This window comes from Salvelinus fontinalis, chromosome 23 (genome assembly GCF_029448725.1).
Source record: "Salvelinus fontinalis isolate EN_2023a chromosome 23, ASM2944872v1, whole genome shotgun sequence".
In the NCBI taxonomy this organism is placed as follows: Eukaryota; Metazoa; Chordata; class Actinopteri; order Salmoniformes; family Salmonidae; genus Salvelinus; species Salvelinus fontinalis.
Genome location: NC_074687.1, coordinates 22,124,076 through 22,143,299, shown reverse-complemented (window position 1 = coordinate 22,143,299; position 19,224 = coordinate 22,124,076). Strand labels below are relative to the sequence as shown.

General features: G+C 39.7%; 1 protein-coding gene across 1 annotated transcript; it reads left to right on the top strand.

The window, feature by feature from the left end:
* Nucleotides 1-415: 415 nt before the first annotated feature.
* Nucleotides 416-18,235, top strand: LOC129821030 (uncharacterized). Its single transcript, XM_055878241.1, has 5 exons — nucleotides 416-583; nucleotides 884-1,207; nucleotides 1,484-1,589; nucleotides 1,733-1,778; nucleotides 16,027-18,235. Exons 1-5 carry the CDS (start codon nucleotides 439-441, stop codon nucleotides 16,120-16,122), a joined length of 717 nt encoding a protein of 238 aa, XP_055734216.1. The 5' UTR covers nucleotides 416-438; the 3' UTR covers nucleotides 16,123-18,235.
* Nucleotides 18,236-19,224: the final 989 nt, after the last annotated feature.

The following is a 19,224-nucleotide window of genomic DNA, read 5'->3' as shown; positions in this document are numbered from 1 at the left end:
CTGATGGAACACAATAACACTAGAGCTAACATGAAAATAAAACACTGGTGACACCCTGGTGTGTGGGTAAGTCCAGGTGGCAGGTGGGGGACAGGGGGAGCAGATAGCTGCTTAGTGGCTATTCAGCAGCCTGATGGTCTAGGGGAAGAAGCTATTGGCCAGTCTGACAGTTTTGGGGGACGGGATCATCGATGGGGTATGGGGCTTTTGGATATGAAATTCACCTTGAAATCCAACTCTGAGCACACAGTAAATCACTCAGTAATTAAATGCTGAGTGGGTATGTGTGATGTCTCGAAGTTCAATGGCTTTGATGTTTCAGACAAACTCACTTCTGTGCTTCTCTCTCACACGACCACTTCCTCTGTTCTCCATCCTCCTCAGACTACCGAAATGTTCATGTCCCGCCCTCTCTGAGTGGTTCCTGGTTAGCTAGCTATGACACTGATCTCAGACTCAGATGTTCCACTCCACTCTGTCCATTTCTCTCTCTGTCAGTCAGCTACGTCCAATATCGTCATGGAAACTCTCCTGTTCTGGGACCTGGTGTCTGTGGTCATCATGCTGTTCCTTGTCTCTACAGGTAAGCTACAGTGGATGACCATAGTACAGTGTGTGTGTGTGTGTGTGTGTGTGTGTGTGTGTGTGTGTGTGTGTGTGTGTGTGTGTGTGTGTGTGTGTGTGTGTGTGTGTGTGTGTGTGTGTGTGTGTGTGTGTGTGTGTGTGTACCTGTCTGTCTGTCTGTCTGTCTGTCTGTCTGTCTGTCTGTCTGTCTGTGTTCAGTTTGCATTCTTATGACTTCTTAAAAGGATTAAAACATTTGCACACTGTCCTTTAAAGTAAAGTACTTACAACATTGTCTTTGTTGTTTTCTGTCCCATAGAGTCAGCAGGTGACTCAACAAAATATCTGACAAATAAATCAGCTTCTTTGGGAGAAATTGTTACTTTGGTTTGCAATAACTCAGAGACGAATGCATCATACATCTGGAAGAAGGACACAGTTCTCATTTTCTCTCATAGTGAGACACTGAATAAAACTGAAAGAAAAATCACCTCTGGCAGGATGAGTGTTGATTCATCTACAAAGCTGACTATCCTTAATGTACAACTAAATGACACCGGGAGCTACAGCTGTCAAATAACAGATGATCAAAGTGGTGTACGGACAATGGAGTGGAATATGACCATCACTAATAACCTCACAGGTAATGGAAGTAATGTTTTGTTTATACTGTAACATGTGGAGAAGAAACTGTACTCTGTAATGCCAGATATAAATATGCACATTTCTGAAGTTGAATTTTGACCAGAAACAAAAATGTCAATTCTGATAATTATTACAAACAATCAATGCTGAATGTTATTATTTTGTTATTATCTCCCATTGTTTTTACTATATTGTTATAAAGCAAAGAAATATAACACTTGTTTTAGACTTGTCAACTTTCCTGAAAATCCCAATTGTTTCTGTCTTAACACAGCTCATGCTGAACATGGCCTACGGAGGTTATTGCTCTTCACAATTCCATCTGCTATTGGAGGAGTGGTTCTCTGCATGAACATCTGCTGTATGGTCTGGCTGTGTAGGTGAGTAGCTCAAAGTAGTGTACCTAAGAGCTCAGTTCAATCACTGCATTGCCTAAAGCACTGTGGTTTCATTTTGTATCTATTGTTGAGTAGGAGTAAAATGTTCAATAAAATACGTAATTCATGTTTCTTTGTCTCTACAGGAAACAAAAACAGGAACAGACAAGTCATTGTGATAGGCAAGGAGAGGTCAGTAGCTTAATTCAGATGGGTTGGGTTAAATGAGGAAGACACATTTCGGTTGAATGCATTCAGTTGTGGTACTAACTGACTAGGAACCCCCTTTCCCTTTCCATTCAGCACTAGATCATTACTGTGGCTGTGTGACTTGTGTTTGTCCCACCAGCAGGATGCCTTTTCCTGTTTTCTAAAACTCCCAATGTTCTGCTCATGTGTTTCTTTTACGCACTAAACACTTCATGCAGCCTCCTGCTTATGTTTATGTTGTCTTGAAAATGTGCAGAATGTAAGGTTTTAGAAAACGGGAAATTTCTTCCTGAGGGAGGGTCAAACATGCCTTTTCTGAAAGGCCAGGCTACGAATACGGAGTTTTCATGAATTATTTTGAAATTGCCAAATTTGTGGCTGTGGTAACTAGTGGAAACCAAACTTAGGATCCGAATCACGCTCTGCCCACGTGTTATTTTACACGTAATTTCAAGTTTCTCACTTTACTCTATCAAATCAAATCAAATATATTTATAAAGCCCTTTTTCGATCAGATGTCAGAAAGTGCTTAGGCAGAAACCCAGCCTAAAACCGCAAGCAGCAAGCAATGCAGATGTAGAAGCACGGTGTCTAGGAAAAACTCCCTATAAATGCAGGAACCTAGTAAGTAACCTAGAAAGGTACCAGGCTCTGAGGGGTGTCCAGTCCTCTTGTGGCTGTGCCGAGTGGAAATTATAAGAGTACACGGCCATTAACTTCTAGTTGGTCGCAATCCCGGATCCGGGAGCACCCTCATCAGTAAAAAAGCTGACTAGCATAGCCTAGCATAGCGCCACAAGTAAATACTAGCATCTAAATATCATGAAATCACAAGTCCAAGACACCAGATGAAAGATACACATCTTGTGAATCCAGCCATCATTTCTGATTTTTAAAATGTTTTACAGGGAAGACACAATATGTATTTCTATTAGCTAACCACCAACAAATATCCACCATTTTTTTACTGCATAGGTAGCTATCACAAATTCGACCAAATAAAGATATAAATAGTCACTAACCAAGAAACAACTTCATCAGATGACAGTCTGATAACATATTTATTGTATAGCATATGTTTTGTTTGAAAAATTTGCATATTTCAGGTATAAATCATAGTTTTACATTGCAGCCACCATCACAACTCTCACCAAAGCAACTACAATAACTACAGAGAGCAACGTGAATTACCTAAATACTCATCATAAAACATTTATGAAAAATACACAGCGTACAGCAAATGAAAGACAAAGATCTTGTGAATCCAGCCAATATTTCAGTTTTTTTAAGTGTTTTACAGCGAAAACACAATTTAGCATTATATTAGCTTACTACAATTGCCAACCACACAGCAGCATTGATTCATGCACGTTAGCGATAGCGAATAAACCAGCAAAAGATATAACATTTTTCACTAACCTTCTCAAAACTTCATCAGATGACAGTCCTATAACATCATATTACACAATACATATATTGTTTGTTCGAAAATGTGCATATTTAGCGGCACAGATCGTGGTTATACAATGAGAATAGATATCCCTGTGAATATGAATATGATATCCCTGTGGCTTTAGGCTAGGCTATGCTAGTCAGCTTTTTTGATGGGGGGGATCCTGGATCCGGGTTTGTGAGGCGTTAGAGGTTAAATCAATTTTAAAAATAAATAAATAATGTAGCCTACAGGCTGGAGATAAAATGTATGACAATGTAATGACACCGACACTTTTTGCAAAATTCAGGTTTCTCTAAATGGCACTCAGTCAACTAAAACATTTGCTGTCATGTTAACAAACAACATATCCTAAAAACAGGACATGTCAAACTAAAATGGACAATATGGAATGGACAATCACAACTGCTGTCCAGGAGTTTCACACCATTGTCATGATCAGTGGTTTCAAGTTTGTATTCTTCAATTTTTGATCATAGCGAAAATGAAAATACTTATGCATTTCCTATGCTCGTGATAACTCCTCATAAACCTGGGTAGCTGATATTCAGAGTTTAAATAGGCAAATTGATTAGTCACAGAAATCAGGACTAATAAAGCCAATGCAATGGCCTGTTTTAGGCTGCACCTCATTGAGCACGGACCAACGCCTTGGACGTCTTTTTTTGGTGCAGTTATTTTTTGGTCTTGCCTATGGTGGCAGAACGGCAAGGACCGGACCTGACAGACACGGTTTCAATGGGGAAAGCTGAGCTGACTACAGTGACTGTGCTAGTGGCGGACTCCACAAAGCAGCAAGCCTGGCTAGCACCATCATGTGGAGCTAGAGGAGGCAGAAGAGGCTACTCACCCTCTTCTGAACTGTCAGCCAATTTTGATCATGATGATTTTGCCAATGAACAACTGAAAGAACATTCCAAAAACATATACACTGAGTGTACAACACATTAGGAACGCCTGCTCTTTCCATGACATAAACTGACCAGGTTAATCCAGGTGAAAGCTATGATCCCTTATTAAATCCACTTCAATGTAGATGAAGGGGAGGAGACAGGTTAAAGAAACATTTTCAAGCAGTGAGACAATTGAGACATGGATTGTGTATGTGTGTCATTCAGAGGGTGAATGGGCAAGACGAAATATTCAAGTGCCTTTGAACAGGGTATGGTAGTAGGTGCCAGGATTACCGGTTGAGTGTGTCAAGAACTGCAACACTGCTGGGTTTTTCACGCTCAACAGTTCCCGTGTGTATCAAGAATTGTCCACCACCAGGCCTCCCGGGTGGCGCAGCGGTCTAAGGCACTGCATCGCAGTGCTAGCTTCGTCACTACAGATCCTGGTTCGATCCCAGGCTGTGTCGCAGCCAACCGGGAGACCCCGGAGGCGGCACAAAATTGGCCCAGCATCGTACTGGTTGTCTATGTACCATCGCACTCTATCGACTCTTGTGGCTGGCTGGGCGCAATCCACGCTGACACGGTCGCCAGGTGCACGGTGTTTCCTCTGACACATTGGTGCGGCTGGCTTCCAGGTTAAGCAAGCATTGTGTCAAGAGGCAGTACGGCTTGGCTGGGTTGTGTTTCAGAGGAGGCACGCCTCTCCCGAGTCCGTATGGGAGTTGCAGCCATGGGACAAGACTGTTACTACCAATTGGGGAGAAAAAGGGGTAAAAAATGTATTAAAATGTATATAAATAAACAATGGTCCACCGCCCAAAGGACATCCAGCCAACTTGACACAACTGTGGGACGCACTGGAGTCAACATGGGACAGCATTCCTGTCGAATGCTTTCGACACCTTTTAGAGTCCATGCCCAGATGAATTGAGGCTGTTCCACACAAAAGGGTGTGCAACTCAATATTAGGAATGTGTTCCTAAAATGCAGTCTAGACACAGCAGTAGCTGAAAGGACTGAGAGGGGGAGCGCAGCGGATCCTACATATGCGCAGAAATCTCTGTATCTTTTGTCCAAAACCTCTGTGCTCCAGAAAATCCAGAACTGCACTCACTCCGTTTTTTAAAACACTGCACAAATGTTGTTGTTTCTACGGTAACTTACTGGCAGCCAGTACCTGTAAGAGAAGAAGTTAAAAAAAGTTACGGTATGTTACTGTACAGTAATTTACAGTATCTAATACTGTTACTGTACTTGATTTATGACACCAATGATACTACTGTCATTGTTTTACAGTAACAAATACTCTAACTATAATCTTTGTTATCATTTTACAGTAAATTAGTAAATTGGTAAATTCTTTTTTTTTGCTGTACGCTGTTTGCGGTTGGCACAAATACAAATATTAGACCACGCTCCCAAATATGCTAATGTTCCTCGCCAGTACATTGTCCACACCTACATTTCAGAGCACAGTGATGATTGTAGCTTATATTCAAAATATTGGGTACAAAAATGTACCATAATAATAGATTATCCGCACAACCAGTACCATATGAGTTCCTTATGTGTGTACCTTTGACCTTTTTGGAACCCAGGGAACCCACACTGTAGCCTAACAATATTCTTATTTTTGAGAATGTGTGAATACAGTGCCTTCAGAAAGTATTCACACCACTTGACCTTTTTCAAATGTTGGTGTGTTACAGAATGAATTTAAAATGGATTCAATAGAGTTTTTTAGCCACTGGCCTACACACAGTACCCATAATGTCAAAGTGGAATTATGTTTTTTCAACAAAAAAATCTAATGAAGTATTCAACCCCTTTGGTATGGCAAGCCTAAATGCGTTGAAGAGTAAACATTTGCTTAACAAGTCACATAATACATTGCATGGACTCTGTGTGCAATAATAGTGTTTAACATGATTTTTTTATGAGTATTTCATCTCTGCACCCCACAGATGTGTAAGGTCCCCCAGTTGAACAATTCATTTCAAACACAGATTCAACCACAAAGACCAGGGAGGTTTTCAATGCCTCACAAAGAAGGGCACCTATTAGTAGATGGGTAAATACAATTAAAAGCAAACATTGAATATCCCTTTTAGCATAGTGAACTTATTAATTTCACTTTGGATGTTGTATCAATACACCCAGTCACTACAAAGATACAGGCGTCCTTCCTAACTCAGTTGCAGGAGAGGAAGGAAACCGCTCAAGGATTTCACTGTGAGCCCAACTTGAGCCCAACTTTAAAACACTTAATGGCTGTGATGAGATAAAACTGAGGATGGATCAACAACATTGTAGTTACTCCACAATAACCTAATTGACAAAGTGAAAAGATAGAAGCCTGTACATAATAAAACATATTCCAAAACATCCATCCTGTTTGCAACAAAGCACTAAAGTAATACTGCAAAAAAATGTGGCAAAGCAATTATCGTGAATACAAAGTTATGTTTTGGGGTAATCCAATACAACTCATTACTGAGTACCACTCTCCATATTGTCAAGCATAGTGGTGGCTGAATCATGTTATGGGTATGGTTGTCATCTTAAAGGACTAGGGAGTTTATTCTAAAAATTAACGTAATAGAGCTAAGCACAGGCAAAATCCTAGAAGAAAACCTGGTTCAGTCTGCATTCCAAAAGTCACTGGGAGACAAATTCACCTTTCAGGAGGACAATAACCGAAAACACAAGGCCTAATATACACTGGAGTTGCTTACCTGGACGACCTTGAATGCCCCGAGTGGACTAGTTACAGGTTTGACAAAAATTAGTTTGAAAATCTATAGCAAGACTTGAATGGCTGTCTAGCAATGATCAACAACCGATTTGACAGAGTTGAAGAATTAAAAGAATAATGTGCAAATATTTACAATCCAGGTGTGCAAAGCTCAGACTTACCAAGAAAGACATAAAGTTGCCAAAGGTGATTTTAACATGTATTGACTCAGCGGTGTGAATACTTACGTAAATTAGTTATTTCTTTATTTAATTTGCTATAAATTTGCAAATATTTCTATAAACATATTTTTACTTTTCATTATGGGGTATTGTGTGAAGATGAACTATTTTTAAAAAACGATGTTTTGTTAGTCAAACAAAGTGTGGATTAAATCAAGGGGTATGCATACTTTCTGAAGGCACTGTAAATTAATTTGTTCTTATACTTTTGGTCCACCAAAATGGGGGGACTATGTACAAAAAGTAATGTAATTTCTAATGGTTCACCTGATAAAGATAAAAAATACCCTCAAACTAAAGCTGACAGTCTGCACTTTAAACTCATAGTCATTGTATATTTTCAAATCCAACGTGCTGGAGTTCAGAGCCAAACAAACTAAAAATGTGTCACTGTTCCAATACTTTTGGATCTCACTGTATTTATAGCTGTCTTGTAGTTTATGTATATTTTGTTGTGTTGAAGAAATGCTTTCCCTTTAGTCACCATTACAACTGAGACATGTTTCTCAATTGGCCTCCCCTGAATAAATTATAGTAAATTAAAAATGATTTAGGAAATGTCAGAGTAATACATATCATGAAGAAACGTTTGAGTGGGAAAATGTATAAAATGTCTCTTCATAATTATGAAGATCAGTGTTAATCTGTTTGGTATCTCTAATACATGCAATAGGACAGTGATAACTGAGATCATTAGCAAAGACCCCACTAGATAAGTCCTTGTGGGGGCAGTTTGTCAGAATTAGGTCAATCAGTGAAGAGTTTGTTTGATTTTTTACATTAATTCGTGTGGCGTTTTGCAATGAGTTGAGTCAGGTTAAAGTCAAGACAAATATTCTTAAAATGGCCGGGGTAAGCCAATATAAGTTGAAATCCCCCTAACGCGACAAATTCAGATGACAGAATGGTGGTGTAGCCGGAAATGTCTGGTTGCTCGCAACCAGGAGGTTGTGAGTTTAAATCCCAGTAGGTTGAGTCATTTTACAAGATTGTACTGTATCACTTAGCATGTAAAATTATAATATCTTACCGGCTACTGAGTTGCAGTTAAAATATATTCAATATATTTTACAAGAGTGTACTGTAATCAGAATACAGCAACATACTATAATTTTACAGCAATAACACTTCAAAGTTGTCTTCAATATATACCACTTCGAAAGTATGTGGACATCCCTTCAAATTAGTGGATTTGGCTATTTCAGCCACACCCATTGCTGACAGGTGTATAAAATCAAGCACAATGCCATGCAATCTCCATAGAAAAATATTGGCTGTTGAATGGCCTTACTGAAGAGCTCAGTGACTTTCAATGTGGCACCATCATAGGATGCCACCTTTCTAACAAGTCAGTTTATCACATTTCTGCCATGCTAGAGCTGCCCTGGTCAACTGTAAGTGCTATTATTGTTAAGAGGAAACCACGGTAAGAAAGATTACAATAAGATAATTTGTTACCATAAAATGCCTATAACGATTGTGTTCTATGACCCCAACAAGCGTCTTGGGACTCTAGCCACGGGACGTAGTTTGGGGTGGGGGTGATGCAATGTCTTTACCGACGGGTGGGAGGGTGGGTGGGAGGGAGGAGGGGATGCAGATATTTTGTTTTTGCCCACTCTGAAGATGTTTATTGGTCCACTAAAACAGGACAAGTAAAGACACAGTGCACTACTTTTGTGATATTTTCTTTTACTAAATGTATTTGAGTGTTTACCAGCATTTGTAACTTGAGTCAGCTAATTATCTTTACGACAGTTAATCTGATAATACTTGTGGAATATAAAAATACTTGCTCTGATATACTGTATGTTTTCCGGTTTCTTGAAGTACTTTGCAAATGCAACTTGTTTCTATGTGAAAACTGAAACAACCTATTCATTCCTTTTCCATTTTAGTAGACGGTCTTATCCAGAGAAACTTACAGTAGCGAGTGCATACATGTTCATACTTCTTCGTACTGGTCCCCCATGGGAAGAAACCCACAACCGTAGAATTGCAAGCGACATGCTCTACCAACTGAGCCACAACATAACATCATCACAAACCACTTAATGTCTTCATGGTGATGGAAAGTCTATAGGTACAAACCTAGATGACCAACCTACTATACACAATGCTTAATTTAGGATTAAAGAAGTGCAAGATCTGTCTTTGTCCAAGTCGGTCCATTAGACTTTGTTCAACAAAATACCCAAATTACATTATGCTATAAAGACCTCTGATTATTTACTGTTAAGGGTTCATACACATTTTCCATTACTTCTACATGGCATTACTTCTACATGGCAACCACATTTTCATTACCATTATTATAGCCTACATGAAAAAGTAACCCCTCTTTGGGATCGGTGTACCGATAGCGTTCCACTTTGACAACATCTGGTGAAATTGCAAAATACAAAGTACAAAGATTGTAATATTAAACATTCATGAAAATACAAGTGTCTTATATCATTTAAAAGCTTAACTTCTTGTTGATCCAACCGCATTGTCAGATTTCAAAAAGGCTTTACCGCAAAAGCATACCATGCGATTATCTGAGGACAGCGCCCCACATCAAAATACTTTTTCAAACCAGACCAGGCGTCACAAAATCCCAAATAGCGATAAAATAAATCACTTACTTTTGAAGATCTTCCTCTGTTTGCAATCCCAAGGGTCCCAGCTACACAATGAATGATCGTTTTGTTCGATAAAGTCTTTCTTTATATCCCAAAAAATCAGTTTAGTAGGTGCCATCAATTTGAGTAATCCACTCGTTCAACATGCATACAAATGATTCCAAAAAGTTGCCGGTAAAGTTCGTCCAAACAAGTCAAACGATGTTTCGAATTAATCCTCAGGTACTCTAATATCTAAATAAACTTAAAAAATTAAGACGGAGAATAGTATGTTCAATAGGGAAGATAAATAACGAAGAGCGCACACCTCATTCACACGCGCAACAAGACTACTTTTCTAATGAGAGACACCTTGGAAAAACTACAACTACTCATTTCATTTGCTCATTTAAAAAAAAACAAGCCTGAAACACTTTCTAAAGACTGTTGACATCTAGTGGAAGCCATAGGAACTGCAATCTGGGTCTTATCTATTTGTTTTTCCAATAGGCTATCGTTGAATCATGACCATGAATCCCGGATGGATTTCCCTCTTGTTTTTGCCTGTAATATCAGTTCTGTAATACTCACATACATTATTTTAACAGTTTTAGAAACTTCAGAGTGTTGTCTATCCAATGCTACCAATTATATGCATATCCTGGCTTCTGGGCCTGAGTAACAGGCAGTTTACTTTGGGCACGTCATTCATCCGAACTTCCGAACACTCCCCCCGAGCCTTAAGATGCTTATTTAGCTATATAGTTAGTATGTTGTTCTTCATTATTTTATACCTGCTGCTAAGATGTTGCGCTCTTTCTCCTCGGGCAATGGCCCATTTGCACTGGCACACACACAACACACACAGACAGTTACTGAAGGGTCATTCAGATAATGGCTGATATCGATTTTTAAGTCATTGATCATATTTAAAAGTGTGCCTCCATTAATTAAATTAGCAAAAATTAATAAACTAATTTCAATGACTTTTCATGTCCTTACAAACCCTAATTTTACCTAATTTTACACAGCGCATCATATACATTCAGCCTACTGTCACACACAAATTCACAGACTATCAGCAAATAAACTTGAAGAATGCAGAATCAGGAAATGAATGCCCACTCTCCATTACTATTCAATGCAGATCCCGCCTTCATTCCGCTTTGGTCAACTTTTTTTTTGCCTCAGTGTGTGAATCTAGGTCGGCAATAGGCTACTTTGTTTAATAGAGAAGCTGGTACACAATTCCCCCAAAATTAGAAGTGCCTGTATGGCACTCTGGTCAGCTCCGGCCCAAGTCAAGCACTGACAATACAATAATGTACATTTACATTAAGTGGTTTGTAAGGATGGTAAATTAATACTGCACAAAAGGTGGTTGTTTTTCATGTTATTTGACCAAGAAAAATATTTAATTTGATGTGGATGTTTTGTGTCTTTGCCCATAACTTTGCAGCTTTTGATATAAGTGTTTGACGACGGGGTTTTGTTCTTTCTGGATTCCATTAGAATGACAATCACAGAGAAAGATACAGGGCAACAACTCTTACAATTCAAACTATTTCATCCTGCAAGATACTGTTCTTAAATATAGAACTACTTTTTTGACACATGTTTGTTAATTAATCTATTTATTTTTTCCCAATTTTTCAGGGGGTGCTGCAGCACCCTCGGCACTCCTGCAGTTATACCGGTACCAGTTGAAAAAATTGATGGAAGTATATATGGAGACTGTTTAGTGCCATAAATAACAAGTTAAATACAGTACATGTAATAGAAAATAAAATGTTTCCTGACCTTTCTTATATATCTCAGATACAGTACATTAGGAAAGTATTCAGACCTCTTCACTTTTCCACATTTTGTTGTGCGAGTTCCCTTTCATTCACACAAGAAGACGCCAACAAGATTCTTTTCCCTACCTCCAACATGGACAACCCAGTTCCGCACTCGACTGTCGAACTTAAAATCCAACTCCAGAGACTCCGAGAGAAAGAAACTCGTTTGTTCCTGCATGGCACCACTCTTAGTGGGTATTGGCGCAACAAGAGCTTTCCAAGAGGACTGAGAATACAGTCGGAGCCTACAATAGGGAAAAACGACAACATTTTCGTTCAGCAATGGGGTGAAATACTCAACAAATGTTCTTTAGATGTAATGTTATTATCCGTTGAATATGTGTCGAAGGAAGTAAAAGAAGTTGAAGTTAAGATTAGTGAACATGAGGTTATAAGGAAGGACATTCTAGGCCCAAATTCTACAGCCATAGACGACACGATCAACCAGTCCATTGGGAAATACAGAGACTTTCTACAAGCAACAAAGATCAGCGAGACACAGAGGACTACCAGCTCAACCAGGTGTATGCATGGGAAGGCCCAAGGACAGGAGCACGGAGAGGCCGACGTAGGGACGAACCACTGATCGGGGGACGTGGCAGCGGTAGGACATGGAAAGTGCTGGCAGCACTAGCACACTATTTGGGAGACAGAGATACTAACGAATATCCACCAACAAACTTCATTCTGGAGCTGGCTGAATATGTTTTGACGTATAACTATTTCAGGTTTGATGATGAATACTTTCTCCAAACGAATGGAACATCAATGGGCTCCACATTCGCTCCGAGCTATGCTAACCACAATGTGGGTCTTTTTGAAGAACGTTTTGTTAATAATGAAAACGTAAATCCATTTTTGAATAAAGTCCTGAAGTGGTATCGATATATTGATGATATTTTTTGGCATATGGGAAGGAACGGAAAAAGAGCTGTCAGATTTTATGGCACTACTCAATGACATTGACCCCAATCTCAAATTCACTATTGAATGTGACACACGACGTGTTCATTACCTCGATATGTGGATTGAGAAATCAAATGGAACCCTGTTTACAACTCTGTATAGCAAAGAAACGGACATAAATACTCTGTTACAGGGTGACAGCTTACACCCTGAGGCATTAAAAAGAGGACATCCAAGAAGCCAGGTTTTCAGACTGCTCGGGATATGCCACTCCACAGAGGACTATCTAGAAAAAGCAGCGGAGATGCACATGAGGTTTCTAAGAAGAGGCTATTCGCCACAATGTGTGGATGAAGCTCTGAATTTGGCATGGGGGAAAACACGAGATGAACTGCTACAAAAAAGACCCGCTAAAGCTAAAGAATACTCTATAATGTTCACAACCACATTTACTTTGAACTCGCGAAAAGTGGGAGATGTGGTCAAGAAACACTGGCTTTGCCGGCTGAATTTAAAAATCCACTACTTATTGTGTATAGGAGAGGTCGCAATTTACGTGATAAATTGGTTCATGCCAACTGCCAACAACAAAAGAAAATCAGCTAGGCTCTTTTACGCCCTCTTCCAAATGGTAGCTATAAATGCAGAGGATGCACACAGTGCAACAACATGATGAAGTGTGACTATTTCTGCCACCCACACACGGGAAAACGGTTCTGAATAAATTACATGATTACGTGTTCCACCACCCATGTTATTTACATTATTAAATGTCAATGTGGGCTCTGCTATGCCGGTAAAACCTCTCGTTCTCTCAAACAGAGAATTAGTGAACATAAAAGTTCCTTTAGGAGAAACCACAGGGACAGTTGCAGTACATTTTAATGACCTAAAGCATGACATTTCTACCTTTAGATTTTGTGGTATAAAGAAAGTTAAGATATCAGACAGGGGAGGTGATATTATTAATAATACTCTGAGTAAAAGAGAATGTGTTTGGATTTTCACCCTCCAGACATTATTTCCTAAAGGACTTAATGATGAAATGCCTATGTATGTTATGTTGTGAATTTGAACATGAATTATGTCCCTATTTAAGATTACTCTGATGTTTTCCGTACGATGTACCCAATGATTTATGAAAACTTGCTATGTCCTCATTGTGGTTTTACAGACGTGTTTATTTCATCTTATTTACACACTTTATTAGAATATTTATGAAATGCATATTGTTATATTTGGTAGCACTTATTTGTTTTTTCTTCGACTCCAACCCCTTTCGATGCGTGGAACGGATGAGGGTGGGGCTAGGTCTACGTAAGCGTGCTATTTTCTTTTTTTTATTGCACTTTTGGCAGTGGTTGCAGCCACGAGTCTTCTTGGGTATGACCTTACAAATTTGGCACACCTGTTTTTGGGGAGTTTCTCCCATTCTTCTCTGCAGATCCTCTCAAGCTCTGACAGGTTGGATAGGGAGTGCCACTGCACAGCTCTATTCAGGTCTTTCCGGAGATGTTCGATCGGGTTCAAGTCCGAGCTCTGGCTGGGCCACTCAAGGACATTCAGATACTTGTCCAGAAGGCACTCTTGTGTTGTCTTGGCTGTGTGCTTAGGGTCATTGTCCTGTTGCCCCAGTCTGAGGTCCTGAGTGCTCTGGAGCTGGTTTTCATCAAGGATCTCTCTGTATTTTGCTCCGTTCATCCTTCCCTCGATCCCGACTAGTCTCCCAGTCCCTGCCGCTGAAAAACATCCTCACAGCATGATGCTGCCACCACCATGCTTCACCATAGAGATGACATTTGGCATTCAGGTCAAAGAGTTCAATCTTGGTTTCATCGTACCAGAGAATCTTGTTTCTCATGGTCTGAGTCCTTTAGGTGCCTTTTGGCAAACTCCAAATGGGCAGTCATTTGCCTTTTACTGAGGAGTGGCTTCCGCCTGGCCAGTCTACCATAAAGGCCTTATTGGTGGAGTGCTGCAGAATGGTTGTCCTTCTGGAAGGTTCTCCCACCTCCACAGAGGAACTCTGGAGCTCTGTTAGAGTGACCATCGGGTTCTTGGTCATCTCCCTTCTCCCTCGATTTCTCAGTTTGGCTGAGAGGCCAGCTCTAGGAAGAGTCTTGCAGGTTCAAAACTTCATCCATTCAAGAATGATGGAGGCCAATGTGTTCTTGTAGACCTGCAATGCTGCAGAAATGCTTTTGTACCCTTCCCCAGATCTGTGCCTTTACACAAACCCATCTCAGAGCTCTACGGACAATTCCTTCACTCCAATCAAGTTGTAGAAACATCTCAAGAATGATCAATGGGAACAGGATGCACCTGCGCTTACTTTCAAATCTCATAGAAAATGGTCTGAATACCTGTGTAAATGAGGTATTTCAATATTTTTCCCCCAATACATTTGCAAAAATGTCTAAAAAGCTGTTTTTGCTTTGTCATTATGAGGTATTGTGTGTAGATTGATGAGAAAAACATTGAATTTAATACATTTTAGAATAAGGCTGTGATGTAACAAAATGTGGAAAAAGTCAAAGGGTCTGAATACTTCCGGAAGCACTGTACAGGACAGACACTTCAGAATAAACTTATTTTAGATTTTTTTAGGAGGGACTATCTGTTCTTAAATGTAGTGAATCTGTTATCCAATGCGTTTGTATGGGCTAATAGCAGTAAGGCTAAAAAGAATTTGTCATGAAATCATTGTTTAATATTTTTTATACTTGAAGGGGTCTTACAATTCAAATAGCTAAACGATCCTTGATTTGACCTTCTTAAAATAATTCCAAATACTTTAGTAGCACCCCCCAAAGCGGAGCCTCCGGAGGCATTGCTCTCCTGTATCACCGTAAAAGCTGCACATCTGCATTTGGCCTTGCAGCATTTACAGTGATATGTCCTCTGCAGAAGACAGGCATTCATACTTGTGCTTCGCCGAGCAACGCAGAGCTGTTGTGAAGGAAGTTGTCAAGGAAGTGAGTTTGTGTTTATAAAGGACCACCTACCCTCACCTACCCTGACCCAATCGTGTCAATGCGGAGCTATTCGGAGTCATCTGCATTGTTACACAATTTCAGAGGCACGCGGTGATGCGGTGACAGAGCCGAATTTGGCCTCTGCGTACCTCCGGAGGCTCCGCAATTGTGTCCCACCATACATGATTTTCGGATCAAGCATAAATTGGCTCTGACTGTATGGGTTAATCAGCACTGTCTCCTCTCTTCATCAGTACTGTCTCTACTCATCTCTAATCTCCTTTTGTCTCAAATCTTTTTTGCTCCCTGATGTCTCTCCTGTTTTCACCTCTTCTCTCATTTAAATTTATTTATATCTATCTAGGCAAGTCAGTTAAGAAGAAATTCTCATTTACAATGACGGCCTGGGAACAGTGGGTTAACTGCCTTGTTCAGGGGCAGAACGACAGATTTTTACCTTGTCAGCTCAGGGATTCGATCTAGCAACCTTTCGGTTCCCGGCCCAACGCTCTAACCACTAAGCTATCTGCCACCCTCATTTATCTCTTCTCTCTCTACTCCTCTCTTTTCTCCCCTACAGGAGAGCAATGCCCAGTCTGATGGTCACACTACCAGAAGAGAACAACACCAGTGGAGTCAATACTTTGAAAGACTCAACTCAGTCTATGGACAGTAGTAATCACACAGCAGGTACTTAACATGCCAAAAAAGAGTCAAGTATCATAGACGGGTTAGCTGACAAGGTCACAAAAACAAAGCGCATTCTTCAATGAGGCAGAAGTCCATGTGTAGTTGTTATTCTGGATGACCAGATAACTAGCAACATTGACAAGAAGCTGCCATGTGGGATTCTTAGGTGGTTCGTTTCAGCTTGTTGTGTCTAGTTAGTGATACTGTGATGGAACATTTTCTGTTAGTGTTTTTCTAATAACCAATTTCTGTGCTCATGCAAGTGACTGATTGAACGTGCAGAGGAGGAATCCTCACTATCAGCATGCAATTTGGCAGTACCCCCAGAACCGTGTTTTGAGCACTAAAGGGATATCTTAGTTTCAAGGTCTCAGCTTGGAGAGAGGAAGCCTCTTAAGGTATTGGTCGGTCACATGCATGAACCAAACGTTAATGATTAATTAATTGTGAATAATGAATAAGCTAAATCATGCAAATATAACTTGTCTGTGTGAGCAGTATATGAGAGAACTAACAGGACTGGACCGGTTAAGCTCTATTCAGACCGACACTTTATGCATCTAAGTTTGACTGGGACATCTACAGCGTGCTCTAAATAAACAATGATTCATTTAAGATTGACTTCGAGTGTCCCTGTGTAGAATTTCCATGACAATGCCATATCTTGTTTTGAGGTGTTTTGACTGATGTCACATCTATGCTAATATGGCAAAAATGTGCTAGCTAGCTAAACAACAACTGTAACAGCGTATTTGAGAGACAACAAGTGCTCAATGTGCAAACGTATTTATGTTTCCAATGGTAACACTTTACTTGACACCCAGCGAGAAATTCAGGTGTACATATATGGGTCATGACAGTGTTATGGCCATATAATGACAGGATATGACAAGTTATGTCAGTTGATATGACATATTATGATATGGTTATGAGCGTGTCATAACACTGTCATGACCCATATGTACACCTGCGGGATCATCTGAGACCAGCTATCCGGGCAGCTGATGAGACTGAGGAGTATTTCTGTCTGTAATAAAGCCATTTTGTGGGGAAAATATAATTCTGTTTGCCTAGGCCTGGCTCACCAGTGGATGATTGCCCTCCCAGGCCCACCCATGACTGTGCCCCTGCCCAGTCATGTGAAATCCATAGATTAGGGCATCATTAATTTATTTAAATTAATTGATTTTCTTATATGAATTGTAACCCAGTAAAATCGTTGGCATTGTTGCAGGTTGTGTTTATATATTTTTTCAGTAATACCTTATTTCAGTCATCAGTCAAAGAGAAGGTGTATTGTCCTGCTCCTGAAATCTGCTCCTGCATTCATCCCAGTCATCAGCAACAGAGCATTGGAGTAGGTGCATGTCTGACATCAATTTGTGCACAATTACAATGATCATTTAATATTGTCAATTTCAGAAAATTGTATATAACAAACATACTGTTGACAATGAATCTATGGTGTAATGGAATTTGTTGCCTTGTGTGGTAGGTGTTGTGGGTTTTAACACTCTTATGTAGGTGTCATAACCAGCCATAAACACAATACACACAATATATGTCTCACAACAGGTCTAAATATGTGTCATGACAGTTATGACCATATTATGACAGGTTATGACAAGGTATGTCAGCTGTTATGACATATGATAAAATAGTTATGACTGTCATACTGTGTTATGATGCTGGGTGTCAACTAAAGTTTTTCCTTTTCTGTAAACATTGAAGACTAAAAATAGTTTACATGTGGTCAACAGTCTAAGGCAACCTGTCTGTTTTGGCCCATAGTTTTGCACAAGTCGGTTTTGCTAATAAAAAAAACAAGAAAAGCATCAGAACACCACATTTGACGCTTTACACTTTACAAGTTTGAACTTAGTTTTCTTATTAAACTTTTTACAATAATAACACAACATTTATGGTTCATTGTATTTGCTTTTACTTTATTTAAGATGTTAATAACTAGCAGGTTTCTGGATAGCAGTTTAAGGCCAAGGTAAAATTATTTTCATGTTGGATATTCATTTCTCTTATCAATAGCTATTGAACCAAGAATGCCATGACTTTGAAAATGTTATATTCTGAATCAGGGGACAATGGAGAACAATCCATAGCTTTTTAGGAATTTGTGGAGGGGGGTGGGGGGTTGATTCGTTTCTCAATTTTCAATAGCTCTAAAACCAAGCGTGGCATCACTATGAAAATTAGAAATTGCAACAAGAGTTACTATAGTTTATGTTTTCTGTTAGCCCAGAGGATATAAGGATGTAATTGTGTAACATCAGGTTGTTATAGTTTTGTATGGTGTACACTCAAGTTGGCTTGTCAGGACGGTCAAAATATTCCTGTTCTGTCTGAACTATACTGCACATACAACTGTAATCAATGATGGCAGATATTAAACCGTTATTTCGTAAATATTACCTGTTGTGTGTGGTCCACGTCTTATATCCACATGAAGAGGTCTATGCCTAAGCTAGCAAGGATGCCTGGCTTTGCATATCTCCATCATGTGTGAATAAGGTGCAAACTCCGTACCCAGCTAATAACAAACATTCCCACAACTTTAGAGAACATTCCCAGTCTCATTACATCATTAACAAAAGTTTTCAGAGGAATGTTCACGTGATGTAAAAGGAGTCTTTCCATGAGACCATTCCCTTAACATCAATAGAACTTAGAACTTAGTTCAATGGGAATATTGCAAGAACATTCATGTGTCCAGTCTTCTGCGGGTTAGGAGAATGTTCCATCAATGTCCCACCAAACATACACAGTGTCACGCCCTGACCTTTGAGAGCCTTTTTATGTCTCATTTTGGTTTGGTCAGGGTGTGATTTGGGGTGAGCATTCTATGTTTTTGTTTTCTATGATTTTGTATTTCTATGTTTTGGCCGGGTATGGTTCTCAATCAGGGACAGCTGTCTATCGTTGTCTCTGATTGGGAACCATACTTAGGTAGTCCTTTCTCCCATCTGTCTTTGTGGGAAGTTGTCTTTGTTTGTTGGCCTTTAGCTTTACGGTTGTTTTCTCGTTTGTTGTTTTGTTGGCGTCATTTTTTATAATAAAAGAAAATGTACCGCCA